Genomic DNA, 19,642 nt, shown 5'->3' on the forward strand with positions numbered 1-19,642 from the left:
GGGGGGGGGGGGGGGTGCCCCCCCCCCACACCCCCCCGGGTGCTCCCGATCTCACCCGCACCCCTTTTCCTCGCCGAGCCGCTCCCGGGGTGCTCAGTGAAGGTTTTTGTAGTGCTCTGCTCGTTCCAGAGCCCTGCTGAGTTCCCTCATTCCTGGCACATCAGGCAGGAGCCGCTCTCCCAGCACGGGAGGGTTGTTGAGGTCTCTGCGCCTTCTCCTTCAGCCTGCAGCTCCTGTGCTGCTCCTCATCCTGCCCTGCCCTTAGCTCTCCTCAGAGGCATCGTGGCAGGCAGCTGAGCAGTTCTCTGGCTCCTCTGCGATCCCCGCTGAGCCCGGTTCTGCCTTGACTTTCTTTCTTCCTCTCATTGACTTCTTAGATCCTGCTAACAGCAAGATGGTGATAGGAGTTAACAGCAGAGCAATGGCTTTGCACCTGTGAGGTCACTGCGGCCCACTCCCAGAACAGGGACTGCAGAGGAGGAAGGAAAGCTCAGCAACAGAAAGATGAAGAGAAACCCCCCTCACAAGTCTGGATGTCTTCATCCAGTCCTGGAGGGCCCACACCAGAGCCAGTGCATGCCTGCCCTGGGGACACAGGCCCATTTTCCTCCCCATTGCTCTGAGCTTCTCAGTTTGCCAAGTAAATCCTCTCCCCCCCCCAGCTGCTGTGGGGCTTGCAGAGCTGGCAGCCACCCCCGAGGGCTGGGCATGGAGCGAGGCCCATGGTGCTGGCCCGTCAGACAAGGCCCTTTTATGCCTCGACATATCTTTAATTTGGTCAACACTGCCCTTTCTTTACTGAGGGTGCAAAGAGGGTTAGGAGCAGGATATTTCTGACAGGGCAATATTTAAGGCTTGACAGCCACGCTGGCTTATCCTCGCCCTTATCAGGAGCATTTTCTGCTTATTCACCTGTAGGAAGCGTGGGCACGACACATTCCTTTGTCAGCCAGGAAAAGCCTCCACAGCCACACTGGAAAATCAACAGGGCTGGCAGAAACCTTTCTCCGAGTGTCAACAACTCATTGCTGGGAATTTGGCCTTCTCCGATCAGCTCCTCCCTGAGCGGCTAAGCAAACACAGGGGACTTAGACCTGTTAGCTTAGGTGCTCCGGGGCGCTCTCCTGCCCACCCTGCCCCTGGCTAACCATTAGCAGGGGCTCCTCTGGCTGCAGAGCTAACTGGTGTGGTTTATTGCAGGGAACTGAATGACTGCTGTGTCATCTTGGGCAAAATCTTTGTGCAGCGTGGCATTTGTTCATGGTGGTGCCCTTGGGTTTGCCCCTCAAGAAGCAGCCGAGGTTGTAGCCCCGAGCTGATGGCATGAGGAACTCCTTCTCCCTACCTTTTGTCCAGGGATCCTGTCCTCTTTTCCTCTTCTTTTGTAGTGCGTGAGGTCTGTCTTTGGTGCAAAAGTATTTCCCTTCTGCCTGGGCTTCTTGCAGGACGTTGTGCTCACAGGGTGCAGCCACCTGCACCAAGCAGAAGAGCAGTCAGCCTACAAACTCCCCCGATTTCCAGGTTGCTAACAGCCAAGGACCTTTGTGACCATGGCCACAGAGTTGTGACAAGTGCTGGTGTTCAGAAAACCATCTGGAAAGAGTGACATCGCTACCCCTCAGCAACCAGTTGGGTAACTGTGGAAATGGGGCTTGGCATCTGGTGGAGGAAGAGCCACCACCTCCCGCAGGGAGCTGGGCAGGGACAACCTGTCCTGCGCCTCTCGGTGCCTCTCAGAACAGGAATCCCCGGTCTGAAGGTGCTGCCAGACCCAGGCAGCTGAAGCCAAGGGGCTGGGAGAGCAAACCAACCTCGCTGTCCGTCGTGTCTGCCTCATCGGATTCCTGCTGCCCGGACTCAGCGTCGTCGTCATCTGTGGAAACATGAAAGGAAGGGTTTTGGCTGGCCTGGGGCTGACAAGCTCACGGGTATGATACAGAGCCACTGGCTCTTCGTTACTGGGTGTCTGCATTCAGGGCACCTAAAAACACAAAGACATGAAGAGCTGGAGCAGGGATGAGGCCGTGCTCCCCTTGGGTGCTCCTGGGCGAGGGCAGGACTTTGCTGTCACCACGGCTGTTTATTGAAATGGACATTTAGGGGACACCAAACAAGGGACTCTGGGGACAGACGTCCAATAACACTGCCTCTGTAGGGCTTTGCCAAGAAAAGGTGGTGAGCACTGTCCCAAAGCCAGTGCAGTGGCACTGTGCAGGTGATGAAGCTGAGGGGCATTTAAAATCCCAGACTTCTCAGATCTGTTTCAGACACCCCGAGCACCTCATCACTTCTTGCCCTAAGCTTGCTCCTGCCCACCCAGGTCTGGCACGGGGGCTGTGGGCTGGGCAGCTTCCCTTCTGCCCCTGCCCAGGGGGGACATCAGTGCTGCTCTCAGGCACTCCAAGAGTCCCAGTAGACTGACCCCATCCTCACGCTATCCTTCCGGGGCTTAAGGTTCACTGAAAAGTGCAGAAGTATCAGTGCATTGTTTCCTGGGCTTTGTGTCAACCTTCAGGTGAGTGCTGAAGAAAGTCCTGCATTTTCCCACACCCAGAATGTAATCAGCTGAAATTCTTCTGCCATGATGATATCTCCCTAACATGTAAATCACCGAGGACTCCCCCCCCCCCTTTTATTTTTTTCCACCGTGCAAAATCCCGCTCTGGAGAGTGTTCCCAAACCACTCCGACACGCCCAGACCAACTAATCCAGGTGAGCTCAACTTTCTGGCCGAGCCTGTAGGGCCGGTAGGGAGCAGGTCGCAGCCGACGTGCCTCCCACTGCGCTCCGCATGGCTGCTGCCTCCCACCCAGCGGGGTAAAACTGCCCCCCTGCCCCACGGTGGTCAGCAAGGAGAGAGCAGCTCGGGCTGGGGTGACGGCTCGGTTTGGGGATGGAAAGGGTTTTTATTGAGGATGGAGAGTGGAAATGGGGAGAGTGCTCCCTGTCCTGCCTGCTGCGGATAGCAGCATCCCTCCCTCAGGGTGAAACACCAAGTTCTCTGTGGGTCCAAAAGAGCTGGGAGGCAGGAGCAACAGTCCCCTGGAAGGGTCTCCCGTGCTGGTTAACACCCGCTGTGGGCTGCAGGGACTGCAGGTGGTTGCAACAGCCAGCACAGGCTGTCCCCTGCTGTAGGATGCCTCCACGCACTGCAGAATGCGCCTTTGGCTCTTGCATTCTCAGATGTCACGCTTGCCTGGGGTTCCTTACCTGGTTCTCCCTTGTGTGCACTGGTAGCCAGTCTCACCCTGGGCTCTGCGAGGACCTCTGGGTCGCTCAGCGTTGGCTTGCTTGTAGGATGCGTCCGGGAGAGACTGATCTGTAAAGAGCAGAAATCCCATAAATGCCTGCAGGTGCCCTAGTTATAGAAATGCTGCCTTCACAGGCAGGAGAAAAGGGCTGTCCCCAGCCCCTGTGTGATGGTGGTGACAAAAGCAGGGGTGAAAACCAGCTGGTGTGGAGGGAGAAAGGTTGCTGTGTGCCTTTCTGCTGAGCCAGGTGGAAAACCCCATCGGCAGACACGTGGCAAAGCCACCCCTTCCTGGGCCATTTCAGAATGGGACATTAACGGTGGGTGAAATGACACTGACACCGAGCACTGGGCGCCCAATCGCGGGGAAGAGGCCACAGGTGTTGCCAACCCGCGTGGTACTCACCATAGCTTCTTCCTCCTGCTCCTCCTCCTCCTCCTCCTTGGCAGCACCGTGCTGCTCCGCCAGAGGTGCCTGGGCAGTGCTGGGCCAGCGGCTGGGATGACACGACCCATCCCTCTCCTTCCCGTGCCGCCCGCAGGGGCCGTGCATGGGGCTGCCCCTGGGGCTCGGCCGCGGGCTGCCGGCCTCCCGTGGCTCCTGGCAATCCCTCCAGCCCGCTTCCCTGCCACGGCCAGCATCCGACAGGTCCAGCGGTACATCTGCACCATAGTCCCGCCCTGCCTCAGCCTTTTCTTGGTGCTCGGAGCCATCCCGGCTCAGCCACAGCTCCTTCTCCTCCTTCCCATCCACGGCATCCTCCAGGAAGGACCTCTCCTCCTTGCACCCCCCCGTGATGCTCGGCCACGGGGACAGGGGCCGCTCCTCGGGTGTGGATTTTGGGTCACTATCCGCCCTGGCCCGTTGGCTTTGCTGCCGCTGGTGCAGGAGGAGATGCTGCAGCCGCTCCCGGTGCTTGAGGAGGTGCAGCTTCCCCTCCAGGTGCTGGTCCCTCATGTACACCACGGCGGCGGGGATCTTGAGCAGGGCAGCACGGTCATCCCAGTCGTCATGGGGCCTCATCCTGCCCTCACCATCTTTGGCCCTGAGCAGGTGGCTGGGGAAGCTGCTGTCCCTGTCGGCCGGGGCGCAGTTGCCTGCCAGCCCCAGCTGGTGCAGGGAGAAGTGCCTGTTGAGGAGGCAGAGCTGCTCTTTGCGGGCGGTCAGTTTTAGGGTTTCGTAAGACGAGGCAAGCTTGGGTGAGTCTGGCTTGGCTGGTGTTAAATAGCTAAAAGAAACAGGGATAAAAGAAATCACTCCAGGACAGAGGAACAATCCCCTAATCACCGCTGGGAGACTCTCACAGTGCAGTGCGTGAGCCTGCCCATGCAAACCGAGTCCTGGCTATCACTGATTTTTTGGCAAGAGCCCCATGTGTGGGCTCTTCCTGGGGATGTGCCACAGGTCCCCGCACAATGGGCAGCTCGGTCCGTGCTGGCTCTGCTTAGCCCTCTGCGCCCTGAAACCCATGGGGAGGAGAAGCTCTGGGAGGCGCTGAGCCCTGCAGAAAAGCCCATTAGAATAGATAAGGAGCAGCAGGGAGGGCAGGCGGGACGGGCACCCGCTGGGGCTGTCTGAAGATGAAGGAACAAGAACCCGGGCTGGTTGGGCTGGATTCCAGTCATTGTTGCTGGTGTAAACTGGGAGACCCCCCCCCTCCCCAGCCCCCCTTCCCTGGGGCTGTGGGCATTGCAGGATGTCTGCAGAATAAGGTGGGTGAATACCAGCCACCCAAAAGGGACAGGGGCAAGGACCCGTGCCTGCCCACCACCAGCCCTGAGCTGGGGACTCACGGCTCCAGGCTGGGGCTGCGCTCCCGCTCCGGAGGCAGAGGGGTTTTTCTTGCCGGGGGGGACACCGCTGCTCCTGAAGGACTTTTCTCCAGGAGGCACGGTCTGGAGCCGGGTCTCACCAAGGCGATGGTCCCGTGCAGCTGGTTGGAGATCCTCTGGGATGCCTGCAGTGGAAGCTGTGGATGAGCGGTTCAGCGTCACACTGTGGGGCTCCGGGTGCTACCCAGAGCTTTGCCAGAGTGAGCAGAAACTGCTCCTGGGTGCTCCGTACAAACAACATCTTGCCATCAGCTTTTATGTTTTTCTACCCCAGAGGTGCTAAGAAATTATTTGGTACAATTCCAATCACCAGCTGACCTGTAACGTTACTGGTTTTCCCCAGAACGTTCCCCTTCGTGCTTCCTAGCAGGACCTATAACATGTTTTATTCCTTATTTGCTGGGTATATTTCCAGCAGAGCCCCAGCTCTGAAGCCAGGACATCACGATCTCCATCTCCTGCCATGGAGGGCTCACCACATGTTCTGACTTGACTTCTCCCTGCCTACCCAGAGATGTCACCAAGCCTTCCTGCGATCCCCATTAATTATCCTCTCTGCCTGCCCGCGGCCTTACCAAAACCCCACTTCACCTGCTCTCTCAGTTTTATTGTGGCGTTCAGCTAAGCAAAGCCCGTGCCAAAACAAAAGCATCCGTGTGGGTGTGGATGTGGGCTTGAGTTCCCATGGCGAGGAGCAGGGCTCCAGGTCCTGCAGCCTCATCCCCCAGCGCCCAGTATCTTCCTATCACTCAGCATCCCTCGGCTGACACAGGCTGTGCTTCAAAGGCACGGCAGGCTGACTTCAATGCATGCAATGGCAACCACTGAATGCCAGCCCCTCCGAAAACACCCATATTCATTATGCTGCAGATGGAGAGACATCTGTGATGCTCTCGGGCAGGGCTGCTGTGGTGTGTTTGTACTCTGTACCCAAACCCTCCACGTTTCACGTGCTCTCCAGGCTTTTCCATCATTCACAGAGCTCCAGCCTCTTGTTCCTGACTATAAATCTGGATAAGCAGCAGTGAAAGGTGGGTCAGCATGATCTCCTCATGACCAGAGGTTTCCGTAACAAGAGAGGAACCAGCATGATGGGCAGAGGGCTTGGGGATGCTGGGTGCATTGTCTTGGAGGGTAAATATGGGAGCAAACCAAAGAGGTCCTCACGATGGGGAACAGGAGCCTACACCAAACCCTAAATACTTTGCTTGTAGATAGTGGTGATTTCTGCACCTGGCATTGGGTAGGTTCCCTCCTTGGCCTTGACAACAGTGTGCTGCACAATTCTGGCTAGTTGTTTTACCCTCTAAATGCCTCCTACTCATTTTCTATCATCTTCTACCCCTCTCGATCCCATACAGATGACCGTCATAGTGGGGAGAAGACCTGAGGATGTCAGGTTACCTCTGTCACTCACCATTTCTGCAAGGCTGGCTTCCTGGAGGACAGTGCTTGGGGAGATCCTGCTGCTTGGAGAGCTTCTCTGTCCTGCAGGCTTTTCTGGAAAAAAAAAAAAAAAGACACAGCCACCCACTGTGACGGTTCCACAGAGCCACAATTTCCTTCTGCCCCAAGCCAGCATGTGAATGCAGGGCCCCTCTGCTGCATGTGTGGTTGGCACCAAGGCTGCAAACACCTCGAGAGGTGGTGGGAGCCAGCAGCACCCACCTTCACCCAGCTCGAGCCCCGGCACGTCGTGGTGGGTGTCCTCTGCTGCCCTGTGAGCTCCTCTCTCGCTGCTGGAGTTCCTGCTCGCTGGGGACAGTAAGGCCAAGGGGGAGCTGGGCGCAGAGCTGCTCTCTCTGGAGATGGCTCCTGGACATTTGGCCCTGTCCCTGCGGAGAGGGGACATGAAGGAATGAGAAGGGGCAGGAGAAGGAAATCACCAGGTTGAGAGCCACTGTGCTGGCAGCTCTGAGTTACAGAACCTGATATATAAATATACAGACTTATACACAATGTGGTTATACCGGCTCCTCAGCCTCCTTCCCTTTCAGCTTATCACTGGCTCAGCTGCAGTCTGCAGCATGGGACGGAGCCAGCGCGACAGCTCAAGGTCTGATTTCCCCACCTGGCTGTGGGTAACGTCGCGGGAAGCCGCAACGTTGGGTAAGCCAAAAGCCAGCTGTGGCTGTTGCAAGAGCTGTGTGAGAACCCGTACGTCCCCGCCTGGGCTTTCAGCCTGGTGTAGGGGTGGATTTGGGGCCTGGGGGCTGTCACCATTTTGAGCTGGTGGAGCTGATGCTCTTGGTCCCCAGGAGGGAGCCACTGTGGGTCTGAGCCCTACACCTATGCTGTAGATCAAATCCTGGCTGGATTTTGTGCCAAGACATGGGTGTTCAGGTGAAAACCTTCCCATGCAGCAGCCAAGGGAAAGGCATAGTTGGCACGCTTGGTGCTCTGCAAACCCAACCGGATCAGCAGCTCCAAAACTCCCCAGGCCTTGAAAAGCATCGGGGCGTAGAAGTGAGAACTTCTCTTTAAGCAGGTCGTGCTTCTGAGCTCCAAAGAAAACACATTTCTAAACTAATCCCTCCTTGCTAATTCCCCCAGACTTTAAACCTTGTGGAATGAGCGGGTTTGTAATTATTGGCCCGCCCGACGGGTTGCTTGGCTTTCAGCGCAGCGCTGTGCTGGGACATCAGCCTGCTGGACCAGCTGCTCTCTCCCGCAGCCCCTTGTGGTCCCCTGCATGCAGCTCTGCCTCCTGCACCAGACTCATCCTGCTGCCTGCAGCTGCTGCTCTGGAAGCTCTGAAATCCCAGGGTGAGGTCCGTGGCCAAGGCGAGCTGCCCAGGGCTTTACTTCCCATCCTCAGTTCCCCGTGGGCGTACCCGTGTTCCCCAAAGGCTCAGCTCTTGGATGCATGTGAAGAGGGGAGTGAGCAAAGCTCAGTGAGGACTTGGAGCATGACAGGTATTTTGCTTCTACAGGAATCCATGGGAATTAGGTGTTAAAGACCCACGAGCTCTGGGCTGACCCAGACAGACCTGCTCAATGGCAGGGAAGCCTCTGCAATACCAGCACTGCACATCATGAATGACACCCAGAAGAACACTTACTCCATGCTCTGGAGCCTCTTCAGTTCTTCCTTGAGAGCTTTATTCTCCTCCTTCAGGCGGCTCATTTCATTAGCTGCAAGGAGACAAGAGGAGAGCTGCAGTTTTGGATGCTGCACGGAGCAGGGCTGCAGCCCCTATTCCTTATCTCTCATTTTGCTGGAGATACAGAGGGCTGCCACCCCCAGCTGCTTCTTGTGTGGTTTCCAGATCTCATTTCTCAATACCTCCACGCTTCCATCGCTCCCTCCCTCCTCCCCATCACCAAACGCCTCCTGAGTGTGCAGGTATTGGAGTGGCTCCCATGCACATATCCAAGAGAGGCACAACCTGAGCAAAGACCCAGCCAGCCCCAGCCAAGCTTACAGCAGACCTCGGTACCCACTGAGAATGAAGATGTGCTGGAGGCTCTGGAAGTGGGAGGTCTCGTACTCGTTCTGCTTCTTTTTCGCCAGCTCCTGGGTGACCATGCATCTGTCGCAGAGTCCCGCTCGCAGCCTGGATGGAAACCCATGGCCGGGAGCGTGTTACCACACATCCCCGTGGGAAACGAGCAGCAAGCACGTGCAGAAGGGTGAACACCCAACCCATCACGAGACGCGTGAGCAAAATTGTCAGCACTCATGCAGTCCCAGGCTTCCACCTCTCCAGTCCCTGCCCCACGACCCTCGGTTTGGGGAAGCTCCCCTGTGCCAGCCTTCCTAGTGGCAGAAAAACTGCTCATGTGCTACAGACTGTGCCTCTAGGAGAGTGCACTCACTGCCACCGAGCAAAACTTAGCTGAAAATGAAGGCTTACCTGTTTTCTAGCACTTTCACATTTTCTTTGAGGACCTTCTGTTGTTCTCTTAATTGGTGGTTTTTAGCAAACAGCTCTTCAATCCTCTGGGCATCGCTAATGCGAGAGAAGACCCAAAAAAAGAGGGTTACCAGGCTTCTCCCCAGACCTGGGGATTTATCCTCAGCACCTGGACAATGGGACAGGTTTCTGCTCTGAGCGTGCTGTGCTGCTCACGCTGCTGTAGCTCAAGGTGCTTTTACTTGGGCAGAAAACAAACGTGCCAGAGCCTAGGGAACAGCCCAGGTGCTGCCCTTGGAGCCAGCAGCTTGCTTTGTCCCATTTCTTTGCTTCCCAGGAAGCACTGTAATTAATTAATTAATTCCCAGGAATTAATATAACTTCTCATTGTGCCCATTGGCAGGCAGGAGGGAGGTGGGCTGGGATCAACCCTGGCTGCCCCTGCTGGGGACCTGCGTGGTGAAAGGCACCAAAATGCTTAAATTTGGTGGAGCCCCAAAGCCAAACGGTGCTCTCTAAGTCAGGGAACCTCCTGCTCAGGGTTCATGGCCTTGGTGGGCATCTCCTCAAGACACAGAAGTGCCTGGGAGGTGTTTAACCAAGCAGCGTGAACCTCTCCCTGCACCGCGCCGGGATGTGGGCACCGTGGGGCTGGGCACTGCTCACCGGCACTTCTCCGTTGTCAGCTCCGTTAGCTTGGTCTGCAGCCCTGCAATAATTAACAGAGACAGAGGTGGGTGATTAGTGCAGATTCCGTGGCACCTTGGACACAAAAGGCAATGACCTAGGTTCAGGAGGGTGCCTGCTCCAGAAGGAACCTAATTCCTGAGAAGGGCTAACGCCTGTGCTAAATGGCAGCACGTTTTAATTTAACTGGAAAAGCTGTGCCGAATGGGAGCACATTTTGTATTTCCACTCTTTAATGAGTTTGTGTTTCCCCTCCACCCCCGAGAAGTCTGTTTCAGTTTTGTTTCCAGTTATTTTAGCCACGCCAGGCATCTCCCAGGTGGGCAGTGTTTTATGGCTGTCAGGGCTGCAAAGCAGCTTGGAGAATATTTACAGCTCAACAAGAATGGCTTTTGGTGATGGATCAGCAGACGGTACATTCTGTCAAATCCATTTTATGCAAAATAGATGTAAACATGTGGTTTGGATTGCTCAATGGTTTCCTCTAACTCTCACATGGCCTGAAATTACACAAGACAAGAATGAATTCATAAGCCAGAGTTGTTCAAAAATGCTGTTGTTTTGTTCATAATGCTGATATTGGGAATTATTTTAATAGGAAAACAATTGGATTTGGCATTCATTTGCTTAACCTAGTGGTTCTTATTTCAATGATGTATGACCGGGAAACTCCCTAGAGGAATAAACTATCCAGCCTTACTCCAAGGTTTTCTGTAACAGAGCCTACAACTCTGGCTACTTCTGCCTCACAGATTATTGCATCTCTCCCTTTTCCCTCTGATCCCTCAGTATCCAAGCCATAACCCAACCCTGTTGCCTCAGAGAAGACACCCAGCACATGTACTCCTCACTGCTTGCACCCTTCTGCAACCCTCCCTGGCATCTGCTTTCTTCCAGGTGTTTTCCAAGCACTTTTGGAGAATGTGTGTGGGAACAGCATCACCACCTTCACACCCACAAGTCGCCTTTGTCTCAGACCATGGATCTTGGCTAGTTTATATGAAGACTTCTCATGTTGCCCTACCTTGAACTTCTTTCTCGTGAATTTCCTTGAGCTTGTTCAGGAACTCTGCAAAAGTGTCTGTGGTCATGTTCAGGGCTGTGCCGTGCTCCTGGGCTGTGCCAGAATTGCCTGCTTCCAGTATAAGGATGTCCTTCTCTTTTAAATTATTCAGATTATAGCCTAGGACAGAAAAAGTATCCCTTAAAAAATAAATTATATATATATACTATATATGGTGTTTTGCAAAGCCTTAGAAACAGGACAAAGAAATACCTGCCCAGCTGCAGAAAGTAAAATAATTTGCTAATCCATACATGCAACAGAAGTAGCATGCTCACCAGGAGGAGGATGTCAGAGCTGTCCATCCTGCATCAGTCCGGGGCTGGGAGCACAGAAAAAGCAGAGGAGTGATGGCTTGGATGCGGCATCGCTGCAGGGCATCGCAGAGGGCTCTCACCCTGCATTTGGGTAGGAGGCGTGTGCGACCTGGGCACCCAGGAAGCACCCTCTGGGTGTGCCAGCAAAGCCTTGCATACCTGGGGAGGACCCGAGCTGCACCACAAGAAGAGGGACATCCCCGTGGGAGCCTTCAGCATTACCATGTGGGAGCTGTGCAAACCCATGAAACGTCACGCTGGGTTGCTGAATCATGGCCATTAAGCCCCTTCCTGACAAAGCCACTTAAGCCACTTGGACATTAACAGGGAGAAATCTGCCCCTCTGTGTCTCAGAGGTGTCGGGACTGGAGTTTCGCAGCCCCACGGCAGCACGGGGAGAGCCTCGCAGCTGCCACACGCTCACCTTCCCTGCCGGCACCCGCGCGCCTTTATCTGCATGCAGAGCAGAGGTGTGCCTGATCGCCTGCATATGCAAGATGTGGGCATGCAGAGCTGGAAGAAGAAACTTTCCCCTAAAGGGTCTGATTTTAAAAAGAAATGAGGCACGCGCCGGTGAGCACAAGCAGCAGGCTCGGCTTGTGTTCTCTCCCCACGCTCAGCTCAGCTCAGCGGCGACCCGAAGAGAGCCAGGACACATCAGGGCTCTGCTGCAAACCGGGCTCCTTGCACGCTGACCCGAGCAGCTTGCCTTGGCTTTTGACCAAATCTTGTACAAACAGACCAGAGATTTTGCCATTTTGGGGAACAAAGTAACCCCAAACAGCTTTGCTCCCCCTTCCCTGGGCACAAAGCTGCTTTTCCCAGGGCTGGGTGCTCCCTCCCAGCCCGCAGCGCGCTCCCGAGCGCAGCGTGGCTTGTTGCGGCTCGCACAGCTAACAGGCTGGCTCGGGATCAGCCACCGTGAAATGGGATTGGGAACCAATCTCTCCTGCTCAACCTCAAGAACCATAGCTTAATAACGAGCCAGGTGAAATTACACCCGGCTCATCTCCCCAAAAAACCCCGACAAAAAGATGTTAACAAGAGCTCCCTCGGTGTAGCTGGCAGCTTCTGGGGATTGCTGAGTCCTGAATTGGGTGCTGCCTGGGGCGAGGGGCAGGTGGTGAGATTTTCCACTGCCTCTCAGGGCTGCAACCCTGCGTGCTGGAAGGGCAGGCTTTGAAGTGCTCAGGCACTCGTTACCAGCGCTGCAAGGTGGGAAGGTTTTGCACCTGGAAGCGGAGCTGCCGAGGGAGCGTGGGCTCCCTTCGGCTCTCCCTGGTGCTGGATCAGCCCCTGCCCACGCTGCTGTCCCCAGTGCTGCCCTGTCCCGATGTCACCTTCTGCATCCTGCTGGCATCTCAAGCAGCACTGGGACATTTTGGTCTGCAGTTGGGATGTCCCAGGAAAGCCATGTCCTCTTTCGCCTTGTGCCAGCCCATGGCTGGGCAAGCAGAGCTGGGCTTGGAGGTGGTGGGAGCTGGGGGAAGGCAGGATATGGGGCCAGGTCCCCTTGGGCCATGGGGCAGACAGAGCCCTCCCAGCAGTGCCATGAGCAGCTGCTGTGACTCAGCGCCGTGGGCAGAGCCTGGCAGGTCAGGATCTGGGGCTGTAATTTTGGCTGGGGTGTGGGCAGCAGCTCTGCTCCCCGCACACAGCTGCAGCTGTGGCTGGAGAGAGGCTGGGACTCCTCGTCCTGATCTTCTCAGCACCCCTGAGTCAGCAGGGGATGCGCGACCTGCCTGGGGGTTTGGTCCTGAGCCTTCGCATGGGAAAGCTCTTGCAAATTTTGGTGCTTTTCGAGCTGCCAGCATCCATCCCTGTCTGCACATGGGACCTGCACATGGGACAGGGGAGGACCTGGAGAGGACGTTGGGTGTCTGGTCCGTGAGCACCCACAGATACAAGGAGATGCTGGGGAGCATCAGCCCCCACATTTCTGTACCCAGGATCCATCCTCTCGCTCTGGAAGAGCAGCCCTGCAGACAGCCCGGGCTCTCAGCAGTTTTGATGTACTCCCTTCTTGCCCTGCGTGCACCAGCCAAGGCGTGAAGCTGTGGCCCCCTGCTCCTTCGCCCCGCTCAGGAGGATTTATTGAGGGAGATTTATTGATGAAGACCAGAGCGCAGAGACCCCGAGGCAGGGGTTTCATTTACAGCCCCGAGCCCTTTCCTGAGCTGTCACTGTTAATATACACCCGGCGGCGCTGGATGCGGCCCTGTCGTGGGGCCGGGTGTATTTCACGGTGACGGGTGCCCTCTGCTAACACAGCCCCAGTGCTGGGGAGCTCCCCTGCCAGCCCCTAAATCTGGCTGCTTTGGAAAAATCACTGGGGCAGGCAATCGCTTCACTCCCTTGCTCTCCGTGTGCCTTCATTCCTCTTGCTTGGGGAGGGAGAGCCACGGGGACGTTGTTTCCTACCCCCTGCCACGGGGTTTGGGAAGGGACAGGCTCAGGCAGCACTGCCTGAGGTTCCCGGGTCCCCAGGGGCTCTGGCCTCTCCTTCCCATCCCCACCCTCAGCACCATATCCTTTCCAGAAGAATAAACCAGCTCATTAGCTAAATGAGCTTAAGTCATTAAAAAATAAATAAATTCAGGACTCTGAAGTTCTGACACTGTCGGATCAGCTGAGCTTAATGGATTTACAATCAGATATTTCCCCATCAGCAGTGGTTCAGCTTCACGTTGGGTTTATGCACCGTGCCTTTTGCTGTACGACTGCTGGGTAGCACCACTTTCACTACCCAAACTTCCTTCTCTTGGCTACCCCACTATGTTCCTGGTCTAATTTTAGCAGCATAAACTGAATTTGTACTCAGAAAAGCTGCCTGATCACTCATGGAAAATCTGCAGTGCCAGGAGTATTTTGCAGGCCAGCATGAAGCCGATCTGCTTTGCTGATGAACTGTGAGCTTGGCAGATTTGGGGGAGTTTATTTCTGCTGGCATTTATTTATTTGTACAGCTGGTGAACGTGGCACGGGCTGTCCCACCAAGCACTTGTTCTCTGCACACCGGTTGCGTGTGTGGCTGCTGGGTGGGGGCTGGCACATTGCAACCCCCCCTGACAGGAGGGACAGGAGGAGCAACTTCAGCTCTCACCTCCACCTCACACAACCTGAAAATCCTCGATGAAGCCGGGCTGCTGCTCCGTGCGGCTTCACCAGTGCTGAGAGTAGCCCGGGGGTGGTTTGCAGCCAGCCCTCGCTGCAGACCCCCTGCCCCAGGGTCACCTGCACCAGTTTTTGGCTGGGGTGCTGGCTGGGGGTGCTGGCTCCCAGGCCATCCTGAGCCCCAGTGGGGCCAGGAGGCTGCAGCCGCCCCTCCAGCCCTTTGGGTTTTCTGCAGCACTCTAACACTCTCCCATTGCTGCAAACAATTTATGGTGGCACAGGCTGGCACGGGGCTGCAGGGCACAGGGGAGATGCTGCCCTGCTCAGGGGTAGGCAGATCACAGCTGTGCCCCATTTCAGGGTGAGAACAGGGGCGAATCCAGCCTCAAGTCGTAACCTGCACACCTATTTACCCCATAAAGTCTGTGTTGCCATAATACAACACAGCCCCTGCTGTAATAAAAGCAGCAGCTCAGCTTCTGCCCCACCACTGTGGCCCTTTGGAGGCAGCTTCTGCTTCTCTAACCCCTGTGGCAGCCACCAAAGACTGCAGATTTCATTCAGTAACGTTATTACTGCCCCAAATACCCCACCTGCTGTGTGCAGCAATGCGGTTGTGGGATCCCTAAGACAGGAGAGGCAGGTCCTCTGCAGTACGTGAACACACCAGGAACTGGACTTTGGATTTAATATAGGGGGGTGAGCATTTCTGGGATTGAGGCGGGCATTTATAGGATTTGTCCTTGCACCTTCCCCAGCTGGGAAGAGGGCTTTGCCCTTCTGCTCCTCTGTCCCTGCCATCAGCAGCTCCTTTGATGAAGTTTAGCAGCAAATTTCCATCCTGCTCCCCACCTGGGGGGCACATTTGGACCCTCTGGCCGCGCCGTGATGCTGCCCAGGGCACGGTGGGCTTTGGGTGGATGCACGGGGAGTGAGGGCAGGTCTGTGTGCCTGCACGAGGGCTCAGAGTATGAATGGAAATAGTCACTTATCTGCCCGTGCATCTCGGGATAACCACAGCTTCTATAAACATTGCTTAATTAACACCTCAAAATGCTCTGGGAAGTGGGTAATGAAGCATTATCGCGTTTTTCAGGTGTTTTAATTGAGAAGCGGTGAGGCTCAGGGAATAGCTCAAGGCTCTGTCGGGAGCAGAGGCGCAGCTGCCTCCTCCCAGCCCAAAGCACCCAAAGCGCCCAACGCTCCCTTGGCCTCCCCCTACCCCAAAAAAAGCTGGGGGGAGCGGGCAGGAGCTACCCTGGGGAGCTGGGGAGTGATGGACTCAGCCCATGGCCCCGTTACGGTGCGTGCATCGTAGCATTTTGGTCCTGCTCTCCCCTCCTCGATGGAAGAAAACCTCGAAAGCAACATGCTCTACAGCCCACACTGCTCCTGGTGGATGGGGAGCTCGTTTCTGCCCTGGGTTTTATCCTGCAAAACTCCTGGGTTGCTCTCACCCTGCTGGGGGCTGAACAAGGCTGCAGCATCACGGGGACACCTCGGGGGCTCACCTCTGCTGGGCAGCTGCTGGAAACCAGCTGCTGCGGGCATCTGCGGTCCTGCACGAGCAAGCAGGTCTTGTATGGGATGAGGAGTGTGAAAACCCATCGAAACCACGCTCGCATAAACCGGCACCTCTGTCCCTGCTGTGGCACAGTGTGCACTGCCATCCTGAGCCAGTCTAACACAAATGAAAAGAATAAATCTCTCTCCCCTGGATACTCCGCAGATAATGAAGTCCTTAATTGAATCAGCTTTTCTCTTTGGTGCTATTCATAATAAGAAACATTCAGTCCTGCAAAACCATACTGGGTGCTGGTCACACTTGGCTGGGGGCGAGAGAGCCGCAGTGCTTCTCCTCCCCGGGAGCTATATTAACCCCCTATATTAAATCCAGGTCCCCTGCTGATGGGGATGCCCTGATGGGGGATTGGGTGCCTGATTTGGGGTGAGGGGTGGCCAGGGGGGCTGCGAGGGGCCTTTTGTTTGCAGGGATCTGCTCCACGTGAGCTGTGCTCAATGCTCTGCTCTTGGACAAGAGCTCACGCCTTGTATTTCCCTGCATATTCCTCAGGGCTCTGCCAAAGCAACAGCGGAGAAATCACTGGATTTTGCTTCTCTGCTTTAAAGGTTCCTTTTGGTAATTTCAGCAACAAGAGGATTTCAGCTGTCATGTAGACAGGGTCTCCTCAGGTCGAGCAGAAGCGGGGCAGGAAGGGTGGATGCTTTCTGCTCCTGGCCAGGTGTGGGAGCCAGGTTCCTGTCACTGAGAGTGGTACAGGAGCACGCTCGTGGGGATAGGTGGCAGGAATAAAAGAGCTGCCTCCTGTCCTGGAGAAGCTTTGATGAAAGATGCCAAGGACTAATTCCCCTAAATCTCCATCCTGCAGGAATTCCTGCAGCTCATGGTAAAACAGGTGAGAAGCCTAGTGGAGGTAAAGTGCCCGACACCTCAGACTTGGAGGAAAAAAACCACCCAGCCTCACCCAGCTGGGCTGTGCCTTCCTTGCCCCATACAGCAGCCCCCAGCTGCAGGCAGCTTTGCAGCAGAGCCCGGCAGCTCCTGCCTCAGCCCCCGCCACGGCGCAGTTTGCAGGCTAGCTGGGACTTGTGCTCCCTTGCCGCTGCTGAGCGCATTGGGGGCAAAGTGCAGGGGAAGATGCCGTCTTTGGGAAATATTTTGCATGCCCAGATATTCTCTTCTGCTACTCTTAGGCTTGCACAGACCCACGCTTTCTCCCCTGGCTGCTGCATCTGAAGACAAAGGGGTGCTTGATCCTCTCCAGGGCTCTGCAGGGAGCTCCGCTCTGCCTGGGCTTTAGCCCTGTTGTGGCACCACGGCTCTGCCCTGCATGGTGCCGTCCCAGCAGGACAGCCTCAGCCAGGCATTTTTATGGGCTGAGGCATCTGTTTGTCCCAAATGCTTGGTGACACATTGCTGATGGGGACACTTTGCTGCCCAGGCTGGCTTTTGAAACAATACCACGTGCTAGTGTCCTGTGTCCTCCACCAGAGCACACGGGAGGATGTGTCCTTGGCTCCCTGTAAGCATTTTCAGGGCTTTCTGCATCGTGGGACCATCCCAGCAGCAAAATCAGCAGCAAAAGCAGCGTGTGCAGACACAGTCCTCCCCCTCACCCCCCCATCACATCCTTCAGCCTGGATTTAAGGGAGGGGAGAGCAGGGAGGAGACAGCACTCTGTGTACTGCTCCGCAGCTCTGGCAATAGAGATGTGGTCAATTTAGGGTGGGAAAACGGGGATGGGAAGGGAGCCTGACAACCCCTTTGGAAGCTATCTGCTGCTGAGTGCGCGCGTGGTTTGGTGCAGCCCAGTGTGAGATGCTGCATGGAAGGGGTGACACGGGGCCATGCCCCAGGAGCTGGGTGCTGACACCCGAAGCAGCGGTGCCACCTGCCCAGGACAGGCTCCGCCACAACTCCCCGTGCTCCTGTGGCTTGTCCCAGTGTGACCGAGGATTTGGCTTTGTCACAGCCCCGGATATTTGCTCAGAGAAAGCCTCCGGTCCCTGCTCTTTAAATACAAACGTGACCAGACTCCCGACTACTGGCACACACCCCGACACCGTAACCTGCCCCGACACTCTTGCAGATATTTCACTTATCCCGAGCGCGAGCTGGATGCCATTTCTTTCCATTTCAAATCCCAGCAACTTCCCACCGCCCTTGCCGCCCAGATGGAGAGGCCAGAGGAGAAGGTTTTGCGGGCGAGGTGAGCCCAGTGGTGCTGGGCAGGCTCAGCCCTGCTCCCTGCCCACCCGTCCGCCCGCTCCCTGCAGCGCCAGAGCCACCACTCTGCAGCACGCCTGCAGCTCCCCGCCTGTGAGGAAAACCCAAATTGCCTCCACGAGCCCAGAGAGGGGACAGAAAGCCAAGCAAAGCCATGCCCCTGCCCCTCGGATGGGAGCAGGACCAGACTCCAGCTGCCGGCACCAAGTGACAGCGCTGCCCCAAGCACTGCTGTGCGGTTTTGGGGCACTTCTCCAGGCACAGCCCCCCCAGCTCCCTCCCCAGCTCCGTGCGCCGGGTGCCAGGGGACGGATAAAAATCGGTGCGGGCACCATACTCACGGCGGGGGGACTGCCTCTGGGTGTCTCTCCCTCGACTCCTGTGGCTCGGCTAAGCCGGGATCAGGACAGTCACCTGGGACATGGGAGGCAGAAGTGAGCAGTGTGGGTGAACTCGCACAGACAATAAGCCATAATTTTTGCTTTGCAGTCCGACTGGCTCTGCTGGTTTGCGATTCTTTGCCCCGGCAGCAGAAAGGAGCTGAAGCTGCTGAGCAGGTTCTGCCGTAGCGCAAAAAAAAAAGCGGCAGGACCAGTAGGGTTTGAACCCAGATAGAGATTTGATTGTTTTCCCATAATTACAGCCCAACCTGCGCTGTTGGTTGGAGTCAATCGCATTAGCAAACAGACCCATTTAAATAATTCAGCCACCATTAAGGTGGGAATTGCTGCTTTTTTACGTAACGTGGCCCTTTCGAAGAGGAAGAGCAAAGCGAGAGAGGCATCCTGCTCTACTAAACCCTCGTGCACCCAAGGGATGTTGCCTCCCTGCAGGGCCATTTCTTGGGGGGGCAGTGTGGACCAGAGGCTGCCTTTGGCCCCGACTCCCTGCTGTGGCAGGGCACAGCACAGGACACACAACACGGCCATGCAGCAAACAGCCTGGGACAGAAGTGATGTGCCCAAATCGACACGTCTGGCTGCTTGCATGTGCAGGGTGAGAGAAAACCCGTGGTCCCAGAGTGCTTCTTGGGGCACCCAGGGGTGGGGGAGCAGCAGGGGAAGGCTGGGTGATGTGGGTGCTGATCCTGGCCGGCAGCCCCAGCCCGGGTTGTCTCCCTGCTCTGCCTGCTGACACAAGCAGCTTCCAGCCCAGCCGTGGGCTGGCAGAGCCGAAGGCGACGTGGACACCTCCTGAGCCTTTGAAGTGCAGCTATTTCAGCATCCCCCAGAAAAATGCTGGCATCAACTCCCCTGCCCGGCCCAGTCCCACCAGGCTGGGCAGGTCCAGCTTCCCCCGCGCTGCCCTGCGTCCCTGCGGCTGCTGCAAGCCCAGGAGGTGCACTTGCAGAACACATGTGCTCACCATCAGCATGGCACAAAGAAAAAGCAGCAGAAAGTTGTCACCGATGTGTTCAAGAAGCAGAGGGCACATCCTGCTCGGCTGAGAGCTGCCTGGTGAGCGCAGGGCCCCGCTGGTACAGCCGCTTCTGAGCTCTGCAGGAGAGATGCATTCATGTTGGTTAGCAGGACATGGAATCTGGGGAAGGTTGTTCCCCTGGGATATTTCCAGGGCTGTTGGGTAGGGAAAAGTGTTGGGAGCATTCAGCTGAGCCCCTTCTTTGAGTTACCAATGGGGCAGCCCCACGATGCCGCACATCCCCAGATCTCAGCCCCAACCTGCCAGTCAGACCCCATGGCGGCGTAAATCGCCATCCATCCACCAGCAGCAACATCCCCACGCCGATTTACACCCCAGCTGCTGAGCTGGCTG

At 56.2% G+C, this 19,642-nt stretch overlaps 1 protein-coding gene across 2 annotated transcripts; it reads right to left on the reverse strand.

Annotated features, from left to right (window-relative positions):
• RBBP8NL (RBBP8 N-terminal like) lies at positions 1–18,389 on the reverse strand. Of its 2 annotated transcripts, none has more exons than XM_035343520.1 (14): positions 18,211–18,389; positions 10,652–10,810; positions 9,607–9,649; positions 8,941–9,036; positions 8,528–8,640; positions 8,146–8,218; positions 6,752–6,918; positions 6,501–6,583; positions 5,045–5,208; positions 3,657–4,479; positions 3,211–3,319; positions 1,812–1,873; positions 1,346–1,472; positions 1–380 (listed from the first exon to the last, which is right to left on the reverse strand). In XM_035343520.1, exons 2-14 carry the CDS (start codon positions 10,716–10,718, stop codon positions 262–264), a joined length of 2,046 nt encoding a protein of 681 aa, XP_035199411.1. In that variant the 5' UTR covers positions 10,719–10,810; positions 18,211–18,389; the 3' UTR covers positions 1–261. The 2 variants fall into 2 exon arrangements, with proteins under 2 accessions (XP_035199411.1, XP_035199410.1); XM_035343519.1 differs by having other exon boundaries at positions 1–383.
• Between the last annotated feature and the right edge of the window lie 1,253 nt (positions 18,390–19,642).

This window comes from Oxyura jamaicensis, chromosome 20 (genome assembly GCF_011077185.1).
Source record: "Oxyura jamaicensis isolate SHBP4307 breed ruddy duck chromosome 20, BPBGC_Ojam_1.0, whole genome shotgun sequence".
In the NCBI taxonomy this organism is placed as follows: Eukaryota; Metazoa; Chordata; class Aves; order Anseriformes; family Anatidae; genus Oxyura; species Oxyura jamaicensis.